The sequence below is a fragment of the Coregonus clupeaformis genome, chromosome 4 (genome assembly GCF_020615455.1).
Source record: "Coregonus clupeaformis isolate EN_2021a chromosome 4, ASM2061545v1, whole genome shotgun sequence".
In the NCBI taxonomy this organism is placed as follows: domain Eukaryota; kingdom Metazoa; phylum Chordata; class Actinopteri; order Salmoniformes; family Salmonidae; genus Coregonus; species Coregonus clupeaformis.
Genome location: NC_059195.1, coordinates 595,142 through 614,600, shown reverse-complemented (window position 1 = coordinate 614,600; position 19,459 = coordinate 595,142). Strand labels below are relative to the sequence as shown.

At 42.2% G+C, this 19,459-nt stretch overlaps 4 protein-coding genes across 10 annotated transcripts in view; 1 reads left to right on the top strand and 3 right to left on the bottom strand.

Moving 5' to 3' along the window:
• The window catches only part of tulp3 (TUB like protein 3), a 46,870-nt gene extending 43,383 nt beyond the window's left edge, over window positions 1-3,487 (bottom strand). The window contains exons 1-2 of one of the 2 annotated variants that reach the window (XM_045209721.1): window positions 3,386-3,463; window positions 2,432-2,596 (exon numbers count right to left, since the gene is read on the bottom strand). In XM_045209721.1, the coding sequence (XP_045065656.1) occupies window positions 2,432-2,454 (23 nt within the window). In that variant the 5' untranslated portion in view covers window positions 2,455-2,596; window positions 3,386-3,463. Of the gene's footprint in view, window positions 1-2,431; window positions 2,597-3,385 lie in introns of both variants that reach the window. The other variant, XM_045209722.1, reaches the window with a different exon arrangement.
• A 1,744-nt stretch (window positions 3,488-5,231) lies between these two features.
• Window positions 5,232-6,982, bottom strand: LOC121549157. Its single transcript, XM_041861032.2, has 3 exons — window positions 6,873-6,982; window positions 6,457-6,659; window positions 5,232-6,286 (listed from the first exon to the last, which is right to left on the bottom strand). Exons 2-3 carry the CDS (start codon window positions 6,637-6,639, stop codon window positions 5,519-5,521), a joined length of 951 nt encoding a protein of 316 aa, XP_041716966.2. The 5' UTR covers window positions 6,640-6,659; window positions 6,873-6,982; the 3' UTR covers window positions 5,232-5,518.
• A 125-nt stretch (window positions 6,983-7,107) lies between these two features.
• Window positions 7,108-12,790, top strand: LOC121549130 (forkhead box protein M1). Of its 5 annotated transcripts, XM_045209715.1 has the most exons (11): window positions 7,539-7,674; window positions 7,804-7,836; window positions 8,001-8,510; window positions 8,624-8,772; window positions 9,008-9,202; window positions 9,375-9,503; window positions 9,689-9,745; window positions 9,862-9,918; window positions 10,051-10,102; window positions 10,228-10,397; window positions 10,502-12,790. In XM_045209715.1, the coding sequence occupies exons 3-11, from the start codon at window positions 8,045-8,047 to the stop codon at window positions 11,306-11,308; spliced, it is 2,082 nt and encodes a 693-aa protein (XP_045065650.1). In that variant the 5' UTR covers window positions 7,539-7,674; window positions 7,804-7,836; window positions 8,001-8,044; the 3' UTR covers window positions 11,309-12,790. The 5 variants fall into 5 exon arrangements, with proteins under 5 accessions (XP_045065647.1, XP_041716925.2, XP_041716940.2 ...); XM_045209712.1 differs by lacking the exons at window positions 7,539-7,674; window positions 7,804-7,836 and adding an exon at window positions 7,108-7,262; XM_045209713.1 differs by having other exon boundaries at window positions 7,539-7,836.
• On the bottom strand, window positions 12,787-17,987 carry LOC121549143 (cystine/glutamate transporter-like). 2 transcript variants are annotated; one of them, XM_041861027.2, is made up of 13 exons: window positions 17,905-17,987; window positions 17,200-17,500; window positions 15,313-15,439; window positions 15,080-15,195; window positions 14,859-14,984; window positions 14,652-14,751; window positions 14,510-14,554; window positions 14,287-14,410; window positions 14,081-14,184; window positions 13,890-13,986; window positions 13,586-13,735; window positions 13,285-13,462; window positions 12,787-13,137 (listed from the first exon to the last, which is right to left on the bottom strand). In XM_041861027.2, exons 2-13 carry the CDS (start codon window positions 17,438-17,440, stop codon window positions 13,073-13,075), a joined length of 1,473 nt encoding a protein of 490 aa, XP_041716961.1. In that variant the 5' UTR covers window positions 17,441-17,500; window positions 17,905-17,987; the 3' UTR covers window positions 12,787-13,072. The 2 variants fall into 2 exon arrangements, with proteins under 2 accessions (XP_041716961.1, XP_041716953.1); XM_041861019.2 differs by lacking the exon at window positions 17,905-17,987 and having other exon boundaries at window positions 17,200-17,789.
• Window positions 17,988-19,459: the final 1,472 nt, after the last annotated feature.

Sequence of the window (19,459 nt, the reverse complement as noted above, 5' to 3'; positions counted from 1 at the left end):
CCACCGTGGACAGACGCCCACCCAGACCCTCCCCTAGTCCTGATGTTGGTGCGCCCGGAGTTCGCACCTTTAGGGGGGGGTACTGTGACACTCTGGCTCCATGGACTTTGATATTTGAGCCAGGGTTGTTCACTTTCATTTGTTTGGGTGTATTTCATTTGGTGGTGTTGGGGATGGGTGAGTTTCATTTTGTTTGTGTCTATGGTGATTGGTCTATGACTCCCAATCGGAGGTAACGAGTGTCAGCTGTCGGCTCGTTATCTCTGATTGGGAGCCATATATATTCTGTGTGTTTTCTCCTTTGTTTTGTGGGTTATTGTTTCCGTGTTCCTGTTTAGTCTATGTACTGTTGGACTTCACGTTTCGTCATTTTGTTTTGTAGTTACGTGCTTTGATTATTAAAGTCATCATGTTCACTCGCAACGCTGCGCATTGGTCTCCTCCTTCAGACGATCGTGACACTACCCATGGTTTTGTTCCTGCCTGCCTAGTGCGGCGTGCCTACCCATTTTGAAGTGCTCCTTGAACTACAACAGTAAGTGGTGTGGAACTCAAGCAGATTACATCAAATAATCATAGTCCACATTTGAACAGGAAAGGGTGGGAACTGCTCTCTGATTTTAATCTCCTCTCAGGGTAAAAATGGACCTATGGATTTCACTCTCTGCAGAGCTTACGGTAACCTCCTACGCACACAGCAACATGCTCTGCTCTCAGGGCACCTCTGGTCAGCACAGTCCTAATGCACAGACATCAAACAGACATCAATAGGAGTGTTGACGGACCATAGGGAGAGTTGACTTCCCTCAGACAAGCCATTACATTAAGCCCAGTGCCCTCAGTTCTGAAACTGATTGAGAAGCTTTAGTGTAGGAGGAGACAGGGAGAGGCATGTCATGTCAGTGTTTCCCCTATATTCATAAAACGTTTTCAGTGTAAACTTAAATGACTAAAACCAGATATAAAGTATGTAGAAAAGATAATGAGGCTATATATTTTTATATAAGATCATCTTTGAGAACTAGCATGGGGCCTCCATTGATTTTGTTATAATGTTTGAGTCACTCAGATAGCATAAGAACACAGCATAAGCCATGGCAAAATGTGTAGAATTGCAGGAAATTTGCCTGTCCAGTGTTTCCAGATTAATATGAAATATGACCTATAATTAATTACAATATGAGTACAATTGTTTTCCTTCCAAAAATGTTTAATTAAGTATGCACAGCAGCTTTTCTGTGTTGGAATGGTTTGGGCGTACCCCAACAACAGAATGGTGTGGGCGTATACCGGTCATAAAAAAAAAAAATACAAGTAGACCACTGATTGGCCAGCTCATTTTTTGAGTTTGAGATACAAGTTTGAGGTGGGGTTTTTGATGTGTTTTTTCTCCAATTTATGCTTTGGCCACAAATATGAGTATAGGACGAGTCAACAACATTATTTGGGTATGAGTTAACAGAATATAAACTTTTTAAAGTTAGATTTTCACTGGCCAGTTACTTTAAAACTGTAAATGTTATCTCATCCCCATGGCAAAATGTGTAGAATTGTAGGAAATTAGCTTTAAAACTGCAACATTTCGTCTCAGCATCCAAGAGGGCCTCTAAAATGTTGGGTGGAAATCCTAGAGGAAACACTGCATGTCTTGTGTCAACATGTTTGCCTATTAATTTTCCTGAGCCATTTTCCAGTGTGCATTGATGTCACAATGGGAATAGCCAATAATATTGTTTGTTGTGGGTGCAATGGTAATGCAACATTCGTGGGCAAGCTTTAAAAACCAAAGACTGTGGAATTCTCTATTGCCTCCAGATAGTCACATAACATTCAGCCATCCTACATTCCAACCCACAATCATATAAGGGTGGAATGTCATTATTTTGACCAGGAATGCACAGCATAAGGAAAACGTTTGCTAGTGAAATAAACAGTAAGAATCCCTAAATGAAATTCAGTTTCACAGGGTGAAATGAGGTTGCAAAAGCAATGCAGGGGATTTCACTTGTGGGTGCTAGCATAACACCCTTAGCTGATCAAAATAATATTGTTTTGTCATAATAACAGGGTCATAAACGTTATACTATTTATGACCCTGTTATTATGACACAATGTTCTTTTGATCAGCTAAGGGTGTTATGCTAGCACCCATTTTGATGACAAACTGTCATGACTTTGTTTATGCCAGCTGATTCTGTTATGATGACGGGTTCAGATAGTGCTAAATAAGAATCATACTCTGACTGACACATTGTCATGTGTCTATTGCCTCCATGTAGCCTATCACATAACTACCACATCATTAACCATGAACTAAAACATCCATGAACTGAACCATCCAACACCCTATTCAACATCGGATTGTCTGTCTCATGTTAGGCCTCAACACAGTTCCATACCATCATCATGCTATGACATGAGCTTGATTCACCTGCTTTTGTTGACGTTGTTCATCCTGTCACTTCTTCCGTTTGGGGAGACTTATTTGGTGGTGACCGTGCAGAGTGATGTTGCCGAGATTGCCCCCCTCATAGGCCCCAATATTGTATTTTCTAGCAAGCTGCGGTGCCGTCTCCAAGGACAATGGTGCAAGCTCCTATGACAAAGCCACAGTAACTCGAGAAATCTAGTGTAATATATTCCCCATCTGATGGCTTTTGTGACGCAATAATGTAACGTTAGCAACCCAAAAGATTTAAGGCTTGAGCCTAGCCAGATGGGCTGTTTATAACGTCGTTATAGCGTCGTTGTCAACGTGCATGTTCATGCAATTTGGACATATTTGCATTTTTCAGATGGAACGTTATAGCTAGCTAGCAAGTTAAAATAATAAAATGTCCAACCCATTCCCGTTACAAAACATTAATCAAAAAGTTCACGAGCAATCCATGACGAATTGTGTGCTTTCTGTTTTACTGTTAACAAGCACGCTAGCTAGCTAGCAATCAATGTAGTTTTCCTAGCTACAATTCACTGACCAGCTCACGCTTCCTTTTCGTGTTAAAACGATGCCCAAATGGTTAATTATAAGCGTTTAACTCTGCTTGATTATTGACAAGAAAAATTGAATAGCTAGCTACATTTCAAGTTGTGAAAAATATTGTATTTTAGTTTGTGCTTGGTGTTATCTTCTATTGTTGATTCATCACCCTGCCTCTGCTCTAGTCTCTTCACAGAGCTTGCTATCTTCAGGCAAGCAAGAAACGTTAACTAGCTAGGTTAACATTTGCCAAACTAGCATCATAGTCTTCTCGAGCAACAGTGCCTTCTGAAAAAGTTAAGTGAAAGTCTCGCGCACCACCACCAGACATACTTCACCCATCCAATTTTGACACTGCATTACTACATGATATCATGGGCAAAGAACTATATATATATTAGTTACCTTATGCTGTAGTAACTCATGTTTATCCACGGTTGCTATGGATCCCCAGCTGGTGGTGGCCTCCTGGTGCAGCAGACCACTTTCCTTGACACGCTTGTAGAATTGTTCACCACAGCCCTAGTTACCGCATATGAATACAACGGACTATGCTATTGGATGGCAGATTCTATAGACTTGAGTGATTGGACAGATTTCTTTGCTTCTGCATTCCATGTTACCACAAATGTAGCTAGTAAATAGACCCCTCTATTTATACAAAAGATACTACAGTATTGTAAATCTCACAATGGGTACTCATTATGCATGTACATTACCGGTCAAAAGTTTTAGAACACCTACTCATTCAAGGGTTTTTCTTAATTTTTACTATTTTCTACATTGTAGAATAATAGTGAAGACATCAAAACTATGAAATAACACATATGGAATCATGTAGTAACCAAAAAATTGTATTTTATATTTGAAATTCTTCAAATAGCCACCCTTTGCCTTCATGACAGCTTTGCAAACTCTTGGCATTCTTTCAACCAGCTTCACCTGGAATGCTTTTCCAACAGTCTTGAAGGAGTTCCCACATATTCTGAGCACTTGTTGGCTGCTTTTCCTTCACTCTGCAGTCCGACTCATCCCAAACCATCTCAATTTGGTTGAGGTCGGGGGATTGTGGAGGCCAGGTCATCTGATGCAGCACTCCATCACTCTCCTTCTTGGAGAGCCTGGAGGTGTTGGTCATTGTCCTGTTGAAAAACAAATGATAGTCCCACTAAGCCCAAACCAGATCGGATGGCGTATCGCTGCAGAATGCTGTGGTAGCCATGCTGGTTAAGTGTGCATTTAATTGTAAATAAATCACAGTGTCACCAGCAAAGCACCCCCACACCATAACACCTCCTCCTCCATGCTTTACGATGGGAAATACACACCACGTCTCACAAAGACACTGCGGTTGGAACCAAAAATCTCCAATTTGGCTCCAGACTAAAGGACAAATTTCCACAATTTTTGCTCGTGTTTCTTGGCCCAAGCAAGTCTCTTCTTCTTATTGGTGTCCTTTAGTAGTGGTTTATTTGCAGCAATTCGACCATGAAGGCCTGATTCACAGTCTCCTCTGAACAGTTGATGTTGAGATGTGTCTGTTACTTGATCTCTATGAAGCATTTATTTGGGCTGCAATTTCTGAGGCTAGTAACACTAATGAACTTATCCTCTGCAGCAGAGGTAACTCTGGGTCTTCCATTCCTGTGGCGGTCCTCATAGGAGCCAGTTTCATCGTAGCACTTTATGGTTTTTGCGACTGCACTTGAAGAAACTTTCAAAGTTCTTGAAATGTTCAGTATTGACTGACCTTCATGTCTTAAAGTAATGATGGACTGTTGTTTCTCTTTGCTTATTTGAGCTGTTCTTGCCATAATATGGACTTGGTCTTTTACCAAATAGGGCTATCTTCTGTATACCATCCCTACCTTGTCACAACACAACTGATTGGCTCAATCACATTAAGAAGGAAATAAATTACACAAATTAACATTTAAGAAGGCACACCTGTTAATTGAAATGCATTCCAGGTGACTACCTTATGAAGCTGGTTGAGAGAATGCTAAGCGTGTGCAACGCTGTCATCAAGGCAAAGGGTGGCAATTTGAAGAATCTCAAATATAAAATATATTTTGATTTGTTTAACACTTTTTTGGTTACTACATGATTCCATATGTCTTATTTCATAGTTTTGATGTCTTCACTATTATTATACAATGTAGAAAATAGTAAAAATAAAGAAAAACCCTTGAATGAGTAGGTGTTCTAAAACTTTTGACTGGTAGTGTATGTTCAATTGAAAAACAACCTATATTTCAAAAAAGATTTAATGTGGACCCAGGGTACAAAGAAAACAAGAAGCTAGATAGAGCCACATCCATAACGGGCGCTGAACTACCAACTGCACATGGACAACATGCCAAGTTAACCTGAGCAGCAAAACAATTAAGAGGACTCAATAATATTATGGTCATTGCAACATATCACTTTCAATCAGTGGACCAATTTATTAATGTGGTGTTAACTACAATGTTAACTACAATTCAGTGTTAATTGCAGAACATGATAATAAAATGTCAACATTTACAGTTAAGTTGATTAGATGCTAATCAGTGCCTCAGCACTTGTAAGTTGACCTCGGTCCCTCAGCAACCTCATCAACCCTTTCCTCCTCCTCCATGTAACCTTGACTCCATAGTCCCTCTCTGGGGTGTCTGTTGCTAAAATCTCTGAAGTCACGGTGTGTGGCGGGGTCAACGGCTGTGACACAGGCAACAGGAGGCGAAGAAAGGAGATAGAGGAGGAACTACCATCATGGTGTAACTCTGGAGTCTCTACATCAGGTGGGGAGAAGACATTGTCCGTTCCTGGGGTATGGTGTGTTACTGAGGCAGGAGTCCAAGCAGAGCATGACGCTGGGCTCGTGTCATGTCTGGCAACTGACGTTCTAAGGGGTTCCACACATCTGCTGGAGGTTGATGCTGCACCTTCAGGTGTTACCTCTGACAACCCTCTCCTCTCAGCTGTCCCTTTCCTGAGAGAAGTTCTCAGTTTTGGTGTCTCCGTTTCATCTTGGTTACTTAGGTACTCGGTACTTAGAGAACCGATCTTATGCACTTGCAAGCCCTGCTGATCCTCATGGGCCCCAACAGCATATTCTACAGCTTTCTTTCCACATGCATGCTTTTGATGGAGAACTTGGGCGGTTGACCTTCTCTGAAAGGATAAGGATTGGAACTTGCAAACACTACTTTTTCTGGATAATTGAGAACTCCTGTCAAGAATGCTTGTTGCAGAGAGGCACTTCTTCCTCCCTCGCCTTCCTCTGGGTGCAGGGGGCGGTAGTTGATCAAACTGTGGACTCACCTGAAATTGAGTGACAGAGAGAGATGAGACATCTTTGAACATGTTTGTTATACATTATTTATAGTCTATGGTTTGAACGGACAATGTTCAGAAGATAGTAAATAATTAAATTAAAAACATATGATTGATTATGATAACTGCTGATGTGTATGATGATAAACTGTGATTACCCAAGAACAACAGGCTGTGCTGCTGCTCTGTCGTTGCTCCTCAAACAGAAAAGACTTGGGATTGAGTGCGCCTCTCACTTGAGGCACGGTGTGGTATCTGGCGCCATCAAGTGGTGGCTCAAAAAACAACAGAGGCGGCTTCTGTGAGTTTGGCAAATCTTTTTTTCTTGTTTTACGGGGCATCAGAGATCATGGCTGAGGAGCTGGTGGGATCAAGAGAAGGTGAAATATAACATGACGCAGCAAAGGAATGCTGTATGAAACAGAGTTGGCATATGCAACGTTATAACGCTATAGCCTATAACTTGCCTTGGGTTAACTACTAGCTTGTTAACTACAAACACAAAATAACACAACAGAGTGAAGTACCCTTCCATGAACACAGTAAGCCATGCAGCTTATATCACACTACGTACCTGGGTGTATATTGCATGCCAGAAGCAGCTAGCTATCAATGTTTTGAAGAAATAATGTCAGAATCAGAAAGGACAAACATTTGGCAATCGCTTTTCTTCGCTGTCCTTCTCAACTCTTCCTGGTTAACATAATGGTTAACGCTGATTGGCTTTCACATCCACTGGCTTCAGCCCATTGGATATGCAAAGGTCACATAACCGGAATCGCAAATACTGCGCCAAAATTCAAAATCCCATTCCCTTTCACACTGAATGAAAGGAAGTGGAGCTATGCCTAGTATATTACATCTACAAACTACCTGTCAAATTTAATTTTCGATTATTGTCATTGATTAATTAAGGAGTCAAGTAACCCAGGACAAAAGCGCATTGCATCATCATAATATGAAGGTTTGTTGTTTTCAACTTGGTTAAAGTTGCTAACGTTAGCAGCTAACTGGCAAACTAAACACGCGACTCGCTAACTACTACAGCTAGCTAGATAACTAGCTATTAGCTAGTTATGGGAATATTTTTTTACATTCTTTGGGTGTTAGCTAGCTAACTATAACCCAGTGGATTAGTTGCTAGCTAATTTAGCTAACAGCATCATGTTCTAGAAGACGGTGCGTCATAACCATAACGTTAGCTGATATTTGAAAGACTGGTATTTCTATTCTAAAATCGTTAGCTAGCTAGCTAACAATTAGCTGGCAATTTTTTATTTATTTATTGCTATAAATACAAATATATTAGAGTTAGGTTAGCAAGTTACAGTACTAGAGTTACGTCAGCACAACTATGGAAAACAACAGTTCATGATGTAATCAATATCCGATATACATTTAATTCTGCGTTGTTACCAGGTTACCCTTGCTAGCTAACGCTACTTTCATTTGCCTATCAAAAGAACCTTGGATAATTTTTGAACTAACTACTTTTTTACCGACAGTCTTGCTTGCTTAGTTGCAGCCCATCAACTCAGGTAGAAAGTTGTCATCAGCTCAGTTTTGCTATCATTTAGCCATTTATAGTTCTAACCTAAACAGCGTTTTCTGCCCCAGGGAAAATGTCGTTGTGGCTGTAACGTTACATTCTAACTTGAATAATGTTACCTTCTAACTTTAACGTTACCTGTTATCTCTTCAGACATCAAGTGAAGTCAAAGGGCCAGCCTCTGTAATCTGAGCAGAATGAGACAGAGCCCAAGAAGGCCCCTGATCCTCAAGAGGAGGAAGCTGCCTTTCCAGGGAAATGAACCAGCACTTGATGGCTCAATTGATGAGCCAGATGGACTAAGGCACAAGGAAGCATCCACATCCAAACCCTCAGTTGGCCAGTGTTTTCCTGATGGCATCCGTATCATGGACCATCCCACTATGCCTGGCACACAAGTGGTTGTCATCCCCAAAACTGCAGACCTTCAGAGTGTAATTGGGGCCCTCACTGCCAAGGGGAAGGAGTGTGGCTCTCAAGGACCAAACAAATTCATCCTTCTAAGTGGTGGCGGCTGTATCAAGGATGGTGCAGATTCTTTCTGTCAATCTACCTATATGGGAGGTCGCAGCTCTGGTAGGAGTAGCATAGCTCTTGTCACAGAGAAAGCAACAACAATGGACTGCCTACAGGATACTAAGACTTTAACTACAATTAAACCATGTACGTTTATTTGCTTTCATGATTTTGAGTGACATGAACCTCCACTTTTCAGGTGTTGTTTAACTGTTTGATGATGAACATTGTTGATGCGCACAGTTTTTATTATTTCACAGTGAATAGGGACCTTGATTGCAGTCCACTAGATGACAGCCTTACTAACATTCAGTGGCTTGGGAGGATGAATACAGACAGTCTTGGACCAGATCCTGCTAAGAAAGCTGCGAACAAAGAGAATCATGATGCTTGCCAACAGATTCTCCAGGTTTGTCTCCTCTTTTAGTATCTCAGTGTGATTGTCAACGGACGTACGTAAGCAGTGATGCTCAAGGAGGGTGTCACCGGCGACATGTTATACTTTTATCTAGTATGTTTCAACAGTGTTGCACTCAAGTGTGATATTAGTGCTGCATGCTTGCTGCATTTGTTGAGTCTTAAAAGAGTAGTGTCTAAATGGGCCAAACAAAACCAACCTCTCTTTTGTTCTGTTTTGCACACAGGCACAAAGTGAGCGAATGGAAGCACACAGGGTTGTCAAAGACCCCTTGTCAGAGAGACCACCCTACTCATACATGGCGATGATTCAGTTTGCCATCAACAGTAAGAAGAGCAGGAGGATGACATTGAAAGAGATCTACACTTGGATTGAGGACCACTTTCCATATTTCAGAAAGGTGGCCAAGCCAGGCTGGAAGGTAAACAGCCACAATAAGCCCTTGGTCACAGATAAAGATTTTATTGGTGCCACTGTAATAGTTAAAATAGAAGCAGAAAAATACCCCTTAATTACCCAACAAAAACTTGTATAATTGCCAATGCCATAAGCCACATCCTCTTAGTTTGATATTGTCTATGCTCCTTTGCCAGAATTCTATCCGCCACAATCTCTCCTTGCATGACATGTTCATCCGTGAGACGACACAAGATGGCAAGGTCTCCTACTGGACCATCCGCCCAGAGGCCAATCGCTGCCTTACTCTTGACCAGGTTTACAAGGTCAGCATGTTACCCACTTTTTCTGTTCTAAGTCATATTTTGTCACCAGCCAATCACAACTCTATGGGACTCCACAAAATGACAAATCCCTGCATATAACTGTCTAACTCTGCAATCTACTTTTTGATTCTTATCTTTATGATAACTCTGTCCCTTTTGACCAATTTTCCACCCCACCCCCACAGACTGAGTCTGATCCAACTTCCATCTCGCCTCGGACCATGCAGGTCTATGACCAACACGTAAGATTGTTTTACCCTTTTCCTCTGGGGCAGTCGTCAGAGCAGTCAGTCAGGGAGGACAGGACATGCTTTCCATCTGCTCTTGTTTAGCTCATTAAGCTGACATTTAATTTCAGGGAAGAGATGTGAGGTGTAGGCAGAGAGAGGCAGACATCACAGGACCACCGTACATAGTCAGTAACCTTTCCTACACAGGTCTAACTCATGCTGTCTTCATATGTTGACTTTGAGAAGACAAAGGGACCATTTAGATTAGAATAGCTCTGTTGTGAATAAGAAGTTAATGTCTCAATTGTCTCCCGCAGCAACAGAAGAGAATTGCTCCTGAAATCAAGAAAACATCTGGCGGTGCCCCTGGTGAGTGAGTGAAAAACGTGGGGGGAAACAAGCAGCTGGCCGATTACCAAACCTTGGAGAGTTGGAAATTATTGATGTGTAGCTGTTGCCTCATGACTTTTTTTTTCTCTCTTCCATATGTTCAGAGAGGAAGATGAAGCCCCTTCTTCCTCGTGCAGACTCCTACCTAGTCCCCATCCAGCTGCCTTTCACCCAGTCACTCTTCCTGTCCTCGTCCACACAGCTCCCTCTCTCTGCCCTCCAGCAGAAATCTAGCTCCTCAGGAGGGGGCAAGAGGGTCCGTATAGCTCCTAAGGTAAAGTCTCACCATCACCCAGACCTTTTTATTGTGAAGTGCCGGGAGGTTACTTGATTCCCTATAATTATTAAATGAATACATGTTGTGACTGTGTTTGGCAGGTTACGTACAGTGATGCCTCCACAGTGATGCTGTATGCTCCTCCCATTGAGGAGATGAAGGAGGAGCAGGTCTGTGTGCCCCTGACCCCCGTTACCCCTAGGGCTGTTCTGACCAACGCCAGGAGGGAAGCCAGCAGCTCCCGTCGCAAGCAGCGCCTCGTCCTACCTTCCAACGAGGAGCCCGTGCTCCTCTTCCCCGACAGCACCTTCTTCGACTCGGGCCTGGCCTCCGACGGCTCCGCGTTCCAGGACGCCGAGCTCGACCCCCGGCCGGAGCATAACAGCCCCTGCAGGGAGTACTCTTTCAAGACCCCCATCAAGAGCAGCCACCCAGCCTCCTCCACCCCCAGCAAGCCACCCACTGTGCTGCTAGAGCCCTGGAGGGTGACCCCGCTGGGCAAGGAGAGAGGTGGCATGCTGGACTTCAGCCCCATCCGCACCCCAGGCCCCAGCTTCACCCCGCACCACCATGACCACACCCCCTTCAGCTTCAGTAGCACTCCCTTTAAGGACCTGCCCTTGTTCAACTCCCCTCGCAAGCTGCTCACCTCGGCACGTTCCTCATCCGCGGCTGGCCCCACCGACACCTACTCCCCGGGGCCAGAGCGTCTGCAGGGCTGCTCCAGAGAGCTCCAGATCGGGGGTCCCTCCACAGCCAACCGCTCCCTTACGGAGGGCCTGGTCCTGGACACCATGAATGACAGCCTGAGCAAAATCTTAGTGGATATCAGCTTCTCTGGCCTGGAGGATGATGATCTGGGTATGGGGAACATCAGCTGGTCTCAGCTCATTCCTGAACTCAAGTAGCCACTGCCGAGCAGAGAGCGCGACCCTTTCCAAGTTCTTTGCTAGATGAGAAGGATGACATAGTCTCATCATTACCCAAGCTGCTCACATATCGTCTTCCAATCTGTAAATGTGGGAGTTTTCTTTCTTAGATTTTTCCTTTGTCATTGGTTGAATTTGTCTCTACTAACCTGTCTTCTTCCACTCCTTTTTTCTCTCGCTTGGTTGTTTCATGCCACAAGCTTAAGCTACCATATTTTGATAACAATTCACTGCCTCCCATGATAGTCTTCAAGGAACTGCTAGAGAACAGAAAAGTATGTCTGAGTTGTATGTTGATGTGTGTAGCCTACATAGAATATGTATGTTTAATTTGCACATTTTGTAATATGTTTTGCTCTTTCAAATGTAAATGTATACATTGATGATTTATCTAACTATCCAGTGAGACCGACACTACCATGCTAGAATATAAGACCTGGTGCCTCTGAAAGTGAGGGAGTCTCCATTTGATTGGATCTCTAAAAGGACGTACAGATGATCAACCACCAATGAGGGAAAGTAATAAAATGACTAACAACAAGGACTGTCTACAGCCAAAGGAGATGCCATTTTTGATTGACCAAGTCAACACTTACTCTAGTGCACTTTTGTAATTTATTCTGGGTATGACACATCAATGTCCAATCTGCTTTGTGAACTTGTTAAGACTGGTAGTAGTGAGTGATTAACTATGTAAAAGTAGTATGGTGATGTCATCTATTCCTATCTTACTCCGTCTATGTGTAGAAAGGAAATATTAGAATAAAACAAATGTATGTTTGAATTGTCATTGGAAGTTTTTTGGCTCGAAGATTAAACATTTAATGCATGCGTTTTTTCTTGATGAAAGGGTCACAATTGTTACTTTGTTATGGGAGAGGAAGACTGCATCATTTTTATATGAACAATTCTAAACGATGTATGGCTTTCTACAGTTATTCTCAGTTCCTTTGTTAGCAGTGGTGGACACATTCAGGTTAAAGTTTGAGTAGCATCCTGTCTCCTTGCTAGTGTTTAATATCATGACATGGGATTGCTGGTGATTGACTTGGCTTCATATTTTTACAGTTGGTGTCTTTTAAATGTTTAATGTGCCTTTTCTCTTTTTGGGTGAGTGTGCTGACTGTACAATGAAACCCGGTGACTGCTGCTCCTTTTAACATTGTTGGGGTTGGGTTTAGATGTTTGAATGGTCTTAACTTTGACTAGATTCACACAGTCTTGGGTTTCTTGGCCCCTATAATAATTGAAAGTATGATCAACTGGAAGAGGCATGAACACCACATAATATACAATAACTTTTACATTCTTGTTCAGTATTTATCACACGACCAGTACAGCAGACCCCAGAGCAAGGTTTGGGGAAAAGCTGACATGGGTAAATCTGCCAATTTGGGATGTTTTAAGACAACCATGTCTTTTATGAATCCTATGTAAATTTAATAAATGAATAATAATACAGTTTCTCTTGTTTTATTTAAGTACCAAATACCAGTATGTCAACATTTGTTGATGAACGTCATTTAAATGTAAATAATCCACACAAAACTATCTCGTTTTCAAAGCGTAAAAAGTACACCTCCTTAATTCAAGTAAACAAAAACAAAAAATCGTCAGTGTTGTAGAGTTAACAGCTCATTATTTTCCTAATCTAACTAACATGCCTTGGTATTCACATCCATATACAATATGGAGGGCACAGTAATGGGTGTCTGTCTGGTCAGTGTGAGTGAAGAGGTGTCTTCAGTAGGTCTGGACTTCCTGCTGAGCCACCTCCAGCAATATCTGAAGCTGCTTACTGCAGTAGTCTGGAGAATAGAGAGACAGTCCCTTCAGTGACTCGCAACAGCCATTACTATCCCCCACAACACCACCCTCACCTGACATTTCTGCTATCAGTAATTCAGTATGATGACAATGGCATTATAGTGGCATGATAAGGGTGTGTCACTCACTGAAGATCTTTCTCCATCTGGTGGGCAGGCGTGAGCGGTGGACGGTCAGGTAGTAGACAGGGACTCCAGATAGGGTGAGAGCACAGCTGCCCCCTGTGTTCCAGGGGTCTGAGTACAGAGACAGCCCAACGATGAAGAAGCACACCACTGTGAAGGTGACTGCGATGGCTAGTGGCACCTAGTAGACAGAATATAATTATGAGCTGATCATAGGAATAAAACCATAGGTAAACTGTCAAGAAACAGCCAACTAGTAAGTACCAAACAAGTGACATAAGTTAATTATAGTAGTCATAGCAACCTTGAAGGGTCTTGGGTGGAGGGGGAAGCGGTAGCGATGGATGAGCATCCCCATGGTCGCCATGGCAATGAAGAGCCACCGAGAGAAGGAAGCAAAGTTGATCAGCTGGAAGATCTCTCCTCTGGCCACCATCACTACCACCAACGGATACTGCAGGAAGGACAACACAAACATCTCAACTGGACCATGAAAGCATAGACCTACCTCATCAACCCAATAAGGACATCCCCACAATACAGATGTCTATAAAGGGACTCTAATAGGGTTGACAAGGTAGACTATGGGCAGTAGTATTAGACTATACCAGCAGCAGCACAGCAGGCAGAGGCGTGTTTCTACGGATGTGGATCATTGAGAAGAGGACTGGCCAGTGTCCCTCCCTGGCCCCCACGAACAGCATCCTGCACCACGGACAGACAGACGTCTCGTGAATAGAACCAGCCAAGCGTACATCAAGGTGCACGTTTCTGAATTACAAGAGTGCAGCTTAATTACCTGGGTGCTCCAAAGAAGCCACCGTTCAGCGCCCCAAGACAGGATACAGCAACTAGTAAAGGAATCACAGAGGCCAAGCCGTGAAGAGCACGGTTGGCAAACGTCTGCGATAAACAGACAGCATATATTAGGCTGACATGCAGTTCATTTCACATGTAGTTATTTTCCTTCTCTTGGCTTTGACCATCTGATGCCACAGTACTGACCACAGCCACCGCGTCAGACACAAGAAGCTCCTCTGCTGTCATCATGGTGTAATAGGCCACGTTGACAAGAACGTAGCACACAGTCACCGTCACCATGGAGAAGATGATTGCCAGTGGGATGTTTCTGACAAAATAGAGCATACAAACACAGACATGAGGGTACTTGATTTTTTTGTGTGGAAATAAATGGTCAATCACATCGTTACATTTTTTTTTTAAATACCTATTTGGGTTAATGACCTCCTCTGTGACAAAATTCAGATAAAACCTGCAAAGAAAGTAAAAGATGTCCATTTAACAGTTAACAGTTCTTTATGGATAACACAACAATGGTATGACATTTGATTTTCTTGTGCACTGCTTACCATCCACCATAGGCATATAGACCAGAATAAAAGGCCAATGGTAGCTTATCCAGTGTTAGTGTATCAATCTCAAAGCCATTCTGGAAGTTCTCTGTCTGTCCTAGAGAGGGGAGAGAGAAAGACGAGTTAGCAGGTTTGATTGAATAGGGTCCTGGGTATATTGTTTGTATCATGTATCATGTTACTATACCAAAACCACTACCCCACCTCTGGCTAATGCCATGATGCCAGGAACGATGATTAGGACCAGGGCAAACATCTTGATGAATGTCAGTGTGACCTGGGTGCGAGAGGCCAGGGTCACACTCCAGCAGTTTATCGCCACCACAAATGCTACAGGGAGAGGGGGAAGATAGGCCTAGTTGAAATAGCGTTCCATAGTAATCATACAATTCACAAAGTCATATCGATTGTATTTTGTCACTCACTCACTCCAAGGATGCTGACCAGTTTAATCAGTGCTGTGGGAGGAGCGCAAGGGCTGAAAAAGGGTTCCACCACATAGCGTCCAAACGCCAGGGACACGTAGGAGGCTACAGCTGGCCTTTACAGTCCACATGGAGTACAGTAAAAGCATTAGACAAACTTGTACTAAACTATACTGTCTCCTAAACTATTCTAAGAGTGTATGAAAAGAGACACAGAGATACAGGCTGCTGACCTGATAAATAAAAACTCTGCCCAGAGTCGCAGGAACGCAGGCAAGGGTCCTAATGTCTCCAGCAGATAGGTGTAGTGGCCCCCTGACTTTGTAAAAGTGGTTCCCAGCTCAGCATAGCACAAGGCCCCTGGACAAAGGACAGAGACAGATGACACATCTCCCACAGGGCACAGGCGTCAGTTCAACGTCTAGTTTTGATTTGGTTGAGTTGTCGACTAACGTGAATTCAACGCGAAATCAACAAAAAATGTCACCATGTCTTTGGATTTAGGTGAAAAGTTGGGTGAAAAAAATACTAAATTCCCTTATGTTGATTACTTTTTTCAAATATAGTCAGTTTTCCATGTTGACTCAACGTCATCACATTGAATTTGTTGGTTGAAATGATGTTGAAACAATGTTGATTCAACACGTTTTTGCTCAGTGGGCTGGGATATTTTATATTGTATCACTATCTCTATACATTCAGGAAACTGATTTTTTTAAATATTCATAATTCCGTGCATATCATTAGTTATAGCTGTGCTTATAACTGTGGTATAATAAAGTTAAAAACTGGGGGAAAACTTGGGAAATATCAGCCAGACATCCACCCCCTGCTTTCAGCCCATGCTACTCTTTTGATCTGTTTATTTGGTCAGCCATATGCTATTACCCTATAAACAGTCTTTATGAATAGTACAGATCTTAATTTGATCACTTTTGTTGCTGAGAATTTTCCTGCACAGCAGGAAATGCAAACTTGTAGTGTATTTGAGGTTTAAAAAGGTTTCTAAAGTTTGTAATTTCCACTAAGAAATTTCAGACTTGATTTGCCCTAATGAAAAATGCATCAACCCCTACAAAAATGGCCATTAATTATAATCTATATAATAATTCATATTTCCTGTTCCTGCAGGCTCCTTTTCCTGCTGTAGCAAACTGGCTCAAATTAAGATCCTATATCTGTATGTTAAACCATCAGTTTAATAGTAAACATTGTTAATGTGTGTTAATGATACAAGTAATAGTGGAGGCATGTATGACAATAACCTGTACAGGGAACTGTTATCTTAATTAAATAAGATAAGTGAAAGTTACTTTTTAGGTGCAATGGTTGATCGCATGTGCAAATACCAGAGGATTGTGGACCCTGGCCAGATGATTCAGCTAAGTGAATACATCCAGCACAGTTTACTGCCAAAGAAAATACAGAAAGTACTAGATTACACTTCTGGGGTAGCCTACACTTCCATTTGGGGAGTGAATGTTGTGTGCTGCCTGTGAATTGAAGGGGCAGTGCAGTCAACAACGTGATTTACCAGTGTTTTATATATATTTCCACACTATGAGGTTGGAAAAATACTGTGAAATTTGGAAAATGATGATAATGCCCTTTTAGTGGTGTAAGAGTTGTTTGAAAAGACTGCCAGAAATGTCAGCTCGTTTTGCATGGGTGGAGTTTTGGCCTGCCTGTCGACATCACCAGGCAGTATAAGTTAATAGACCAATAACAATAATATACCTCTCTGCCAATAACAGCTAGTTTTCAGGTTACATATCCCTCCCATTAGGCTCCTCCAATTAGGCTCCTCATTCAGACCTCTCCCAGACAGAGTCAGAAATTGCTTTTTGCTAAGAAGCTCTTTTTGTATATTTTTGACAATTTTAATTGAAAACAATCACAGTAAGGTACTTAATTGTTACCAATAAATTATTTGATATTGAGATAAAAATGGCTGCATTGGACCTTTAACAATACTGAATCAACCTGATGTGTGAATTCTTAATAAAAATGTTTCAGGACGGATATTATGTTAGCAACTGCCACTCTCAAACATCACAATTATACACCTCCTGCCTTCATAGGTACCCACTACCTCTTTTAAAATGACAGTTGGTACTTACCAAAGGTCGAGAGGACCCCACACAGTGCCCACACCACCAGTGACAGCCCCACACTACCACTGTTCATCAGAACCCCTTTTGGTGCAATGAAGATGCCGCTGCCCACCACGGTACCGATGATGAAGGAGATAGCCGGAAGCAGACCTATCGTCCTTCTCAGGTGGATCACTTTATCTTCTTTCTTCTCCTTCTCCTTCACCTCATCCCCCTCTTCCTTTGACTGAACTCCATCTATGCCCATGCCTCAGCAGACTTTAAGGTGTGCATACACCTTGTTTAGACAGCCAGCAGACACCAACACCTTCCAGTGAATAAATCAAATACCAAAAGCTACTTTTAAGCAGCAAAAATCCTTTCACATTCCAGTTTTAAGAAAACACAGAAGTAGTCCCTTTAAGTGAACAAAAAGTATTCTCTCTTTATGAACATAAAAGTATTGTAATTCCTTCTATGGATAAACTATAACATTCATATCACTCTTCTTATACTGAAACTACTTGTATGTATCCAATGAAGACTGCTGTATGTAGAAGACGAGTATAGAAGACAAGCTGAGAGATGAGACAAGCTGGGTGGAGCTGTAGGAGCTGAACGGGTAGACTAGTATACCCCTCACACTTGCACAAGGCCCTCTCCCCTGAACTTGTTTTTTACCCCCTCATTGGCTCTTGCAAATCAGATCAGTCAGTAACCACGGAAACTCACCAATCCTGTACAAGCGGGGAACAAAGCCAGCAGTCTTCCCAAGCTTCAACAACATGAGCAATTAAGGCAGTTTAGACGGGTCAAAGCCATGCTGCATTCATTGTACTGAGTGTGAGTGTGAGTGTGTGTGTGTGTGTGTAAGTGTGAGTGTGTGTGTGTGTGTGTGTGTGTGTGTGTGTGTGTGTGTGTTTGTGTGTGTGTGTGTGTGTGTGAGTGTGTGTGTGTGAGTGTGTGTGTGTGTGTGTGTAAGTGCGTGCATGCGTGTGTGTGCTCACTAAAGTTTTTGTGGGTCTTCGTGTGTGTGTGTGCCTGTGTGTGTGAAGTTTTGCTTGTGTGCACAGCTTTAAACACGGAATACCATGGCGCGAGAACCCAAACCCCCCTTGTAGCGGCAGCTGTACAGATGACAGGGGGGTTGCTTTCAACAACAACTTCACAACAGAGAAAGTATACGCGCTATAGGAGCAGATGGCCTTATTAATGTCCTCTCTAATATCCAGAAAATATCAGTATAATTCATTCATAGCCAAATCATAACCAAATAACATCAAATTTGACGCAAATTTCAACACTAAAATGGGGTTGAATGCATCGTCAAACAATTGGCTTCTCATTTCTGTCGCTCTGCACACACTCCTGATGAATAACAGCAAGATCATGTAGTTTGCCCCTGTGTGTGAACTGTGAAGTATTTCTGTCATGAGCAAAGAAACTTCAGAGTGAGACCTCATGTGAGGATTCAACATGAAACTGTTAAAAAATGTATCTGGCCTCTCTTTTCATAACGCTTGGGAGACTGTGGCTGTCCATTTCAGTTCATCCGTCGCTTGGCTGCCTATTGTTAAAAATGTGTCAACACAGCAGGTAACAAAGGCATTATAGCTGCTTTATTTTCATTTGACATGTTTTGTTGTAATTGCATGTGTTGACAATGGGTGCCGGCATTTCTGGGAAACTAAGTGTTGTATTCACAATAACTTATCTGACATGTCACCACTTTACACCACCACATTATGTGACTTGAATAATACAGAAAGGGAAAGTATGCCATTTCTTTTTTTCTTATTTTCATGTTTATTCAGCTGAACGTTGTGAGGATGTTTGGGAGAGATCCCAACTGCTATGAAAAATAAGTATTTCAAATTGCTGCAGGTCCAACATCAAACATCATGTCTAATATTTAGAACCTTCCAAATCGGTCTCTCAACAGAAAATTGAGGAAATGAAAGTCCCTTAACACCCAAACCTTACTTTGCACAGTATAATTAGCTTATGGCATAGAGTTATTTTGAGTTCTACAACTTCATCACTTTCTGTCCTTGTCTTACAAAAACAGTGATGCAAAGGTATGTGCAAATGCTCCATTGTTCCAGAGATCCCACAAATCAATTATCATATTCAGTGGTTAAATTTATGAATTAGTTAATTAATACTTTAATGTCGCATAGGGAAATCTGATTGGCAACATTCCCTTTTCTTTGAATTGCAAGCATATTTTGGAGGGTGTCAAAAGAGGTACCAAAAGACTCACTCATCCGGCACGCCGGGCGAGCTA

What these genes read in the sequence shown, in the direction of transcription:
- LOC121549157 (XM_041861032.2), bottom strand. Translation starts at nt 6,639, where the DNA reads ATGCCCCGTAAAACAAGAAAAAAAGATTTGCCAAACTCACAGAAGCCG. An exon ending in GCACAGCCTGTTGTTCTTGG is followed by an intron (nt 6,287 to 6,456) that starts GTAATCACAGTT and finishes ACTCAATTTCAG; the next exon opens with GTGAGTCCACAGTTTGATCA.
- LOC121549143 (XM_041861027.2), bottom strand. Translation starts at nt 17,440, where the DNA reads ATGGGCATAGATGGAGTTCAGTCAAAGGAAGAGGGGGATGAGGTGAAG. An exon ending in TGCCTGCTGTGCTGCTGCTG is followed by an intron (nt 13,736 to 13,889) that starts GTATAGTCTAAT and finishes TCCTTCCTGCAG; the next exon opens with TATCCGTTGGTGGTAGTGAT. An exon ending in CAGATGGAGAAAGATCTTCA is followed by an intron (nt 13,138 to 13,284) that starts GTGAGTGACACA and finishes TCTATTCTCCAG; the next exon opens with ACTACTGCAGTAAGCAGCTT.
- LOC121549130 (XM_045209712.1), top strand. Translation starts at nt 8,045, where the DNA reads ATGAGACAGAGCCCAAGAAGGCCCCTGATCCTCAAGAGGAGGAAGCTG. An exon ending in TGGCCAAGCCAGGCTGGAAG is followed by an intron (nt 9,203 to 9,374) that starts GTAAACAGCCAC and finishes CTCCTTTGCCAG; the next exon opens with AATTCTATCCGCCACAATCT. An exon ending in TCACAGGACCACCGTACATA is followed by an intron (nt 9,919 to 10,050) that starts GTCAGTAACCTT and finishes TGTCTCCCGCAG; the next exon opens with CAACAGAAGAGAATTGCTCC.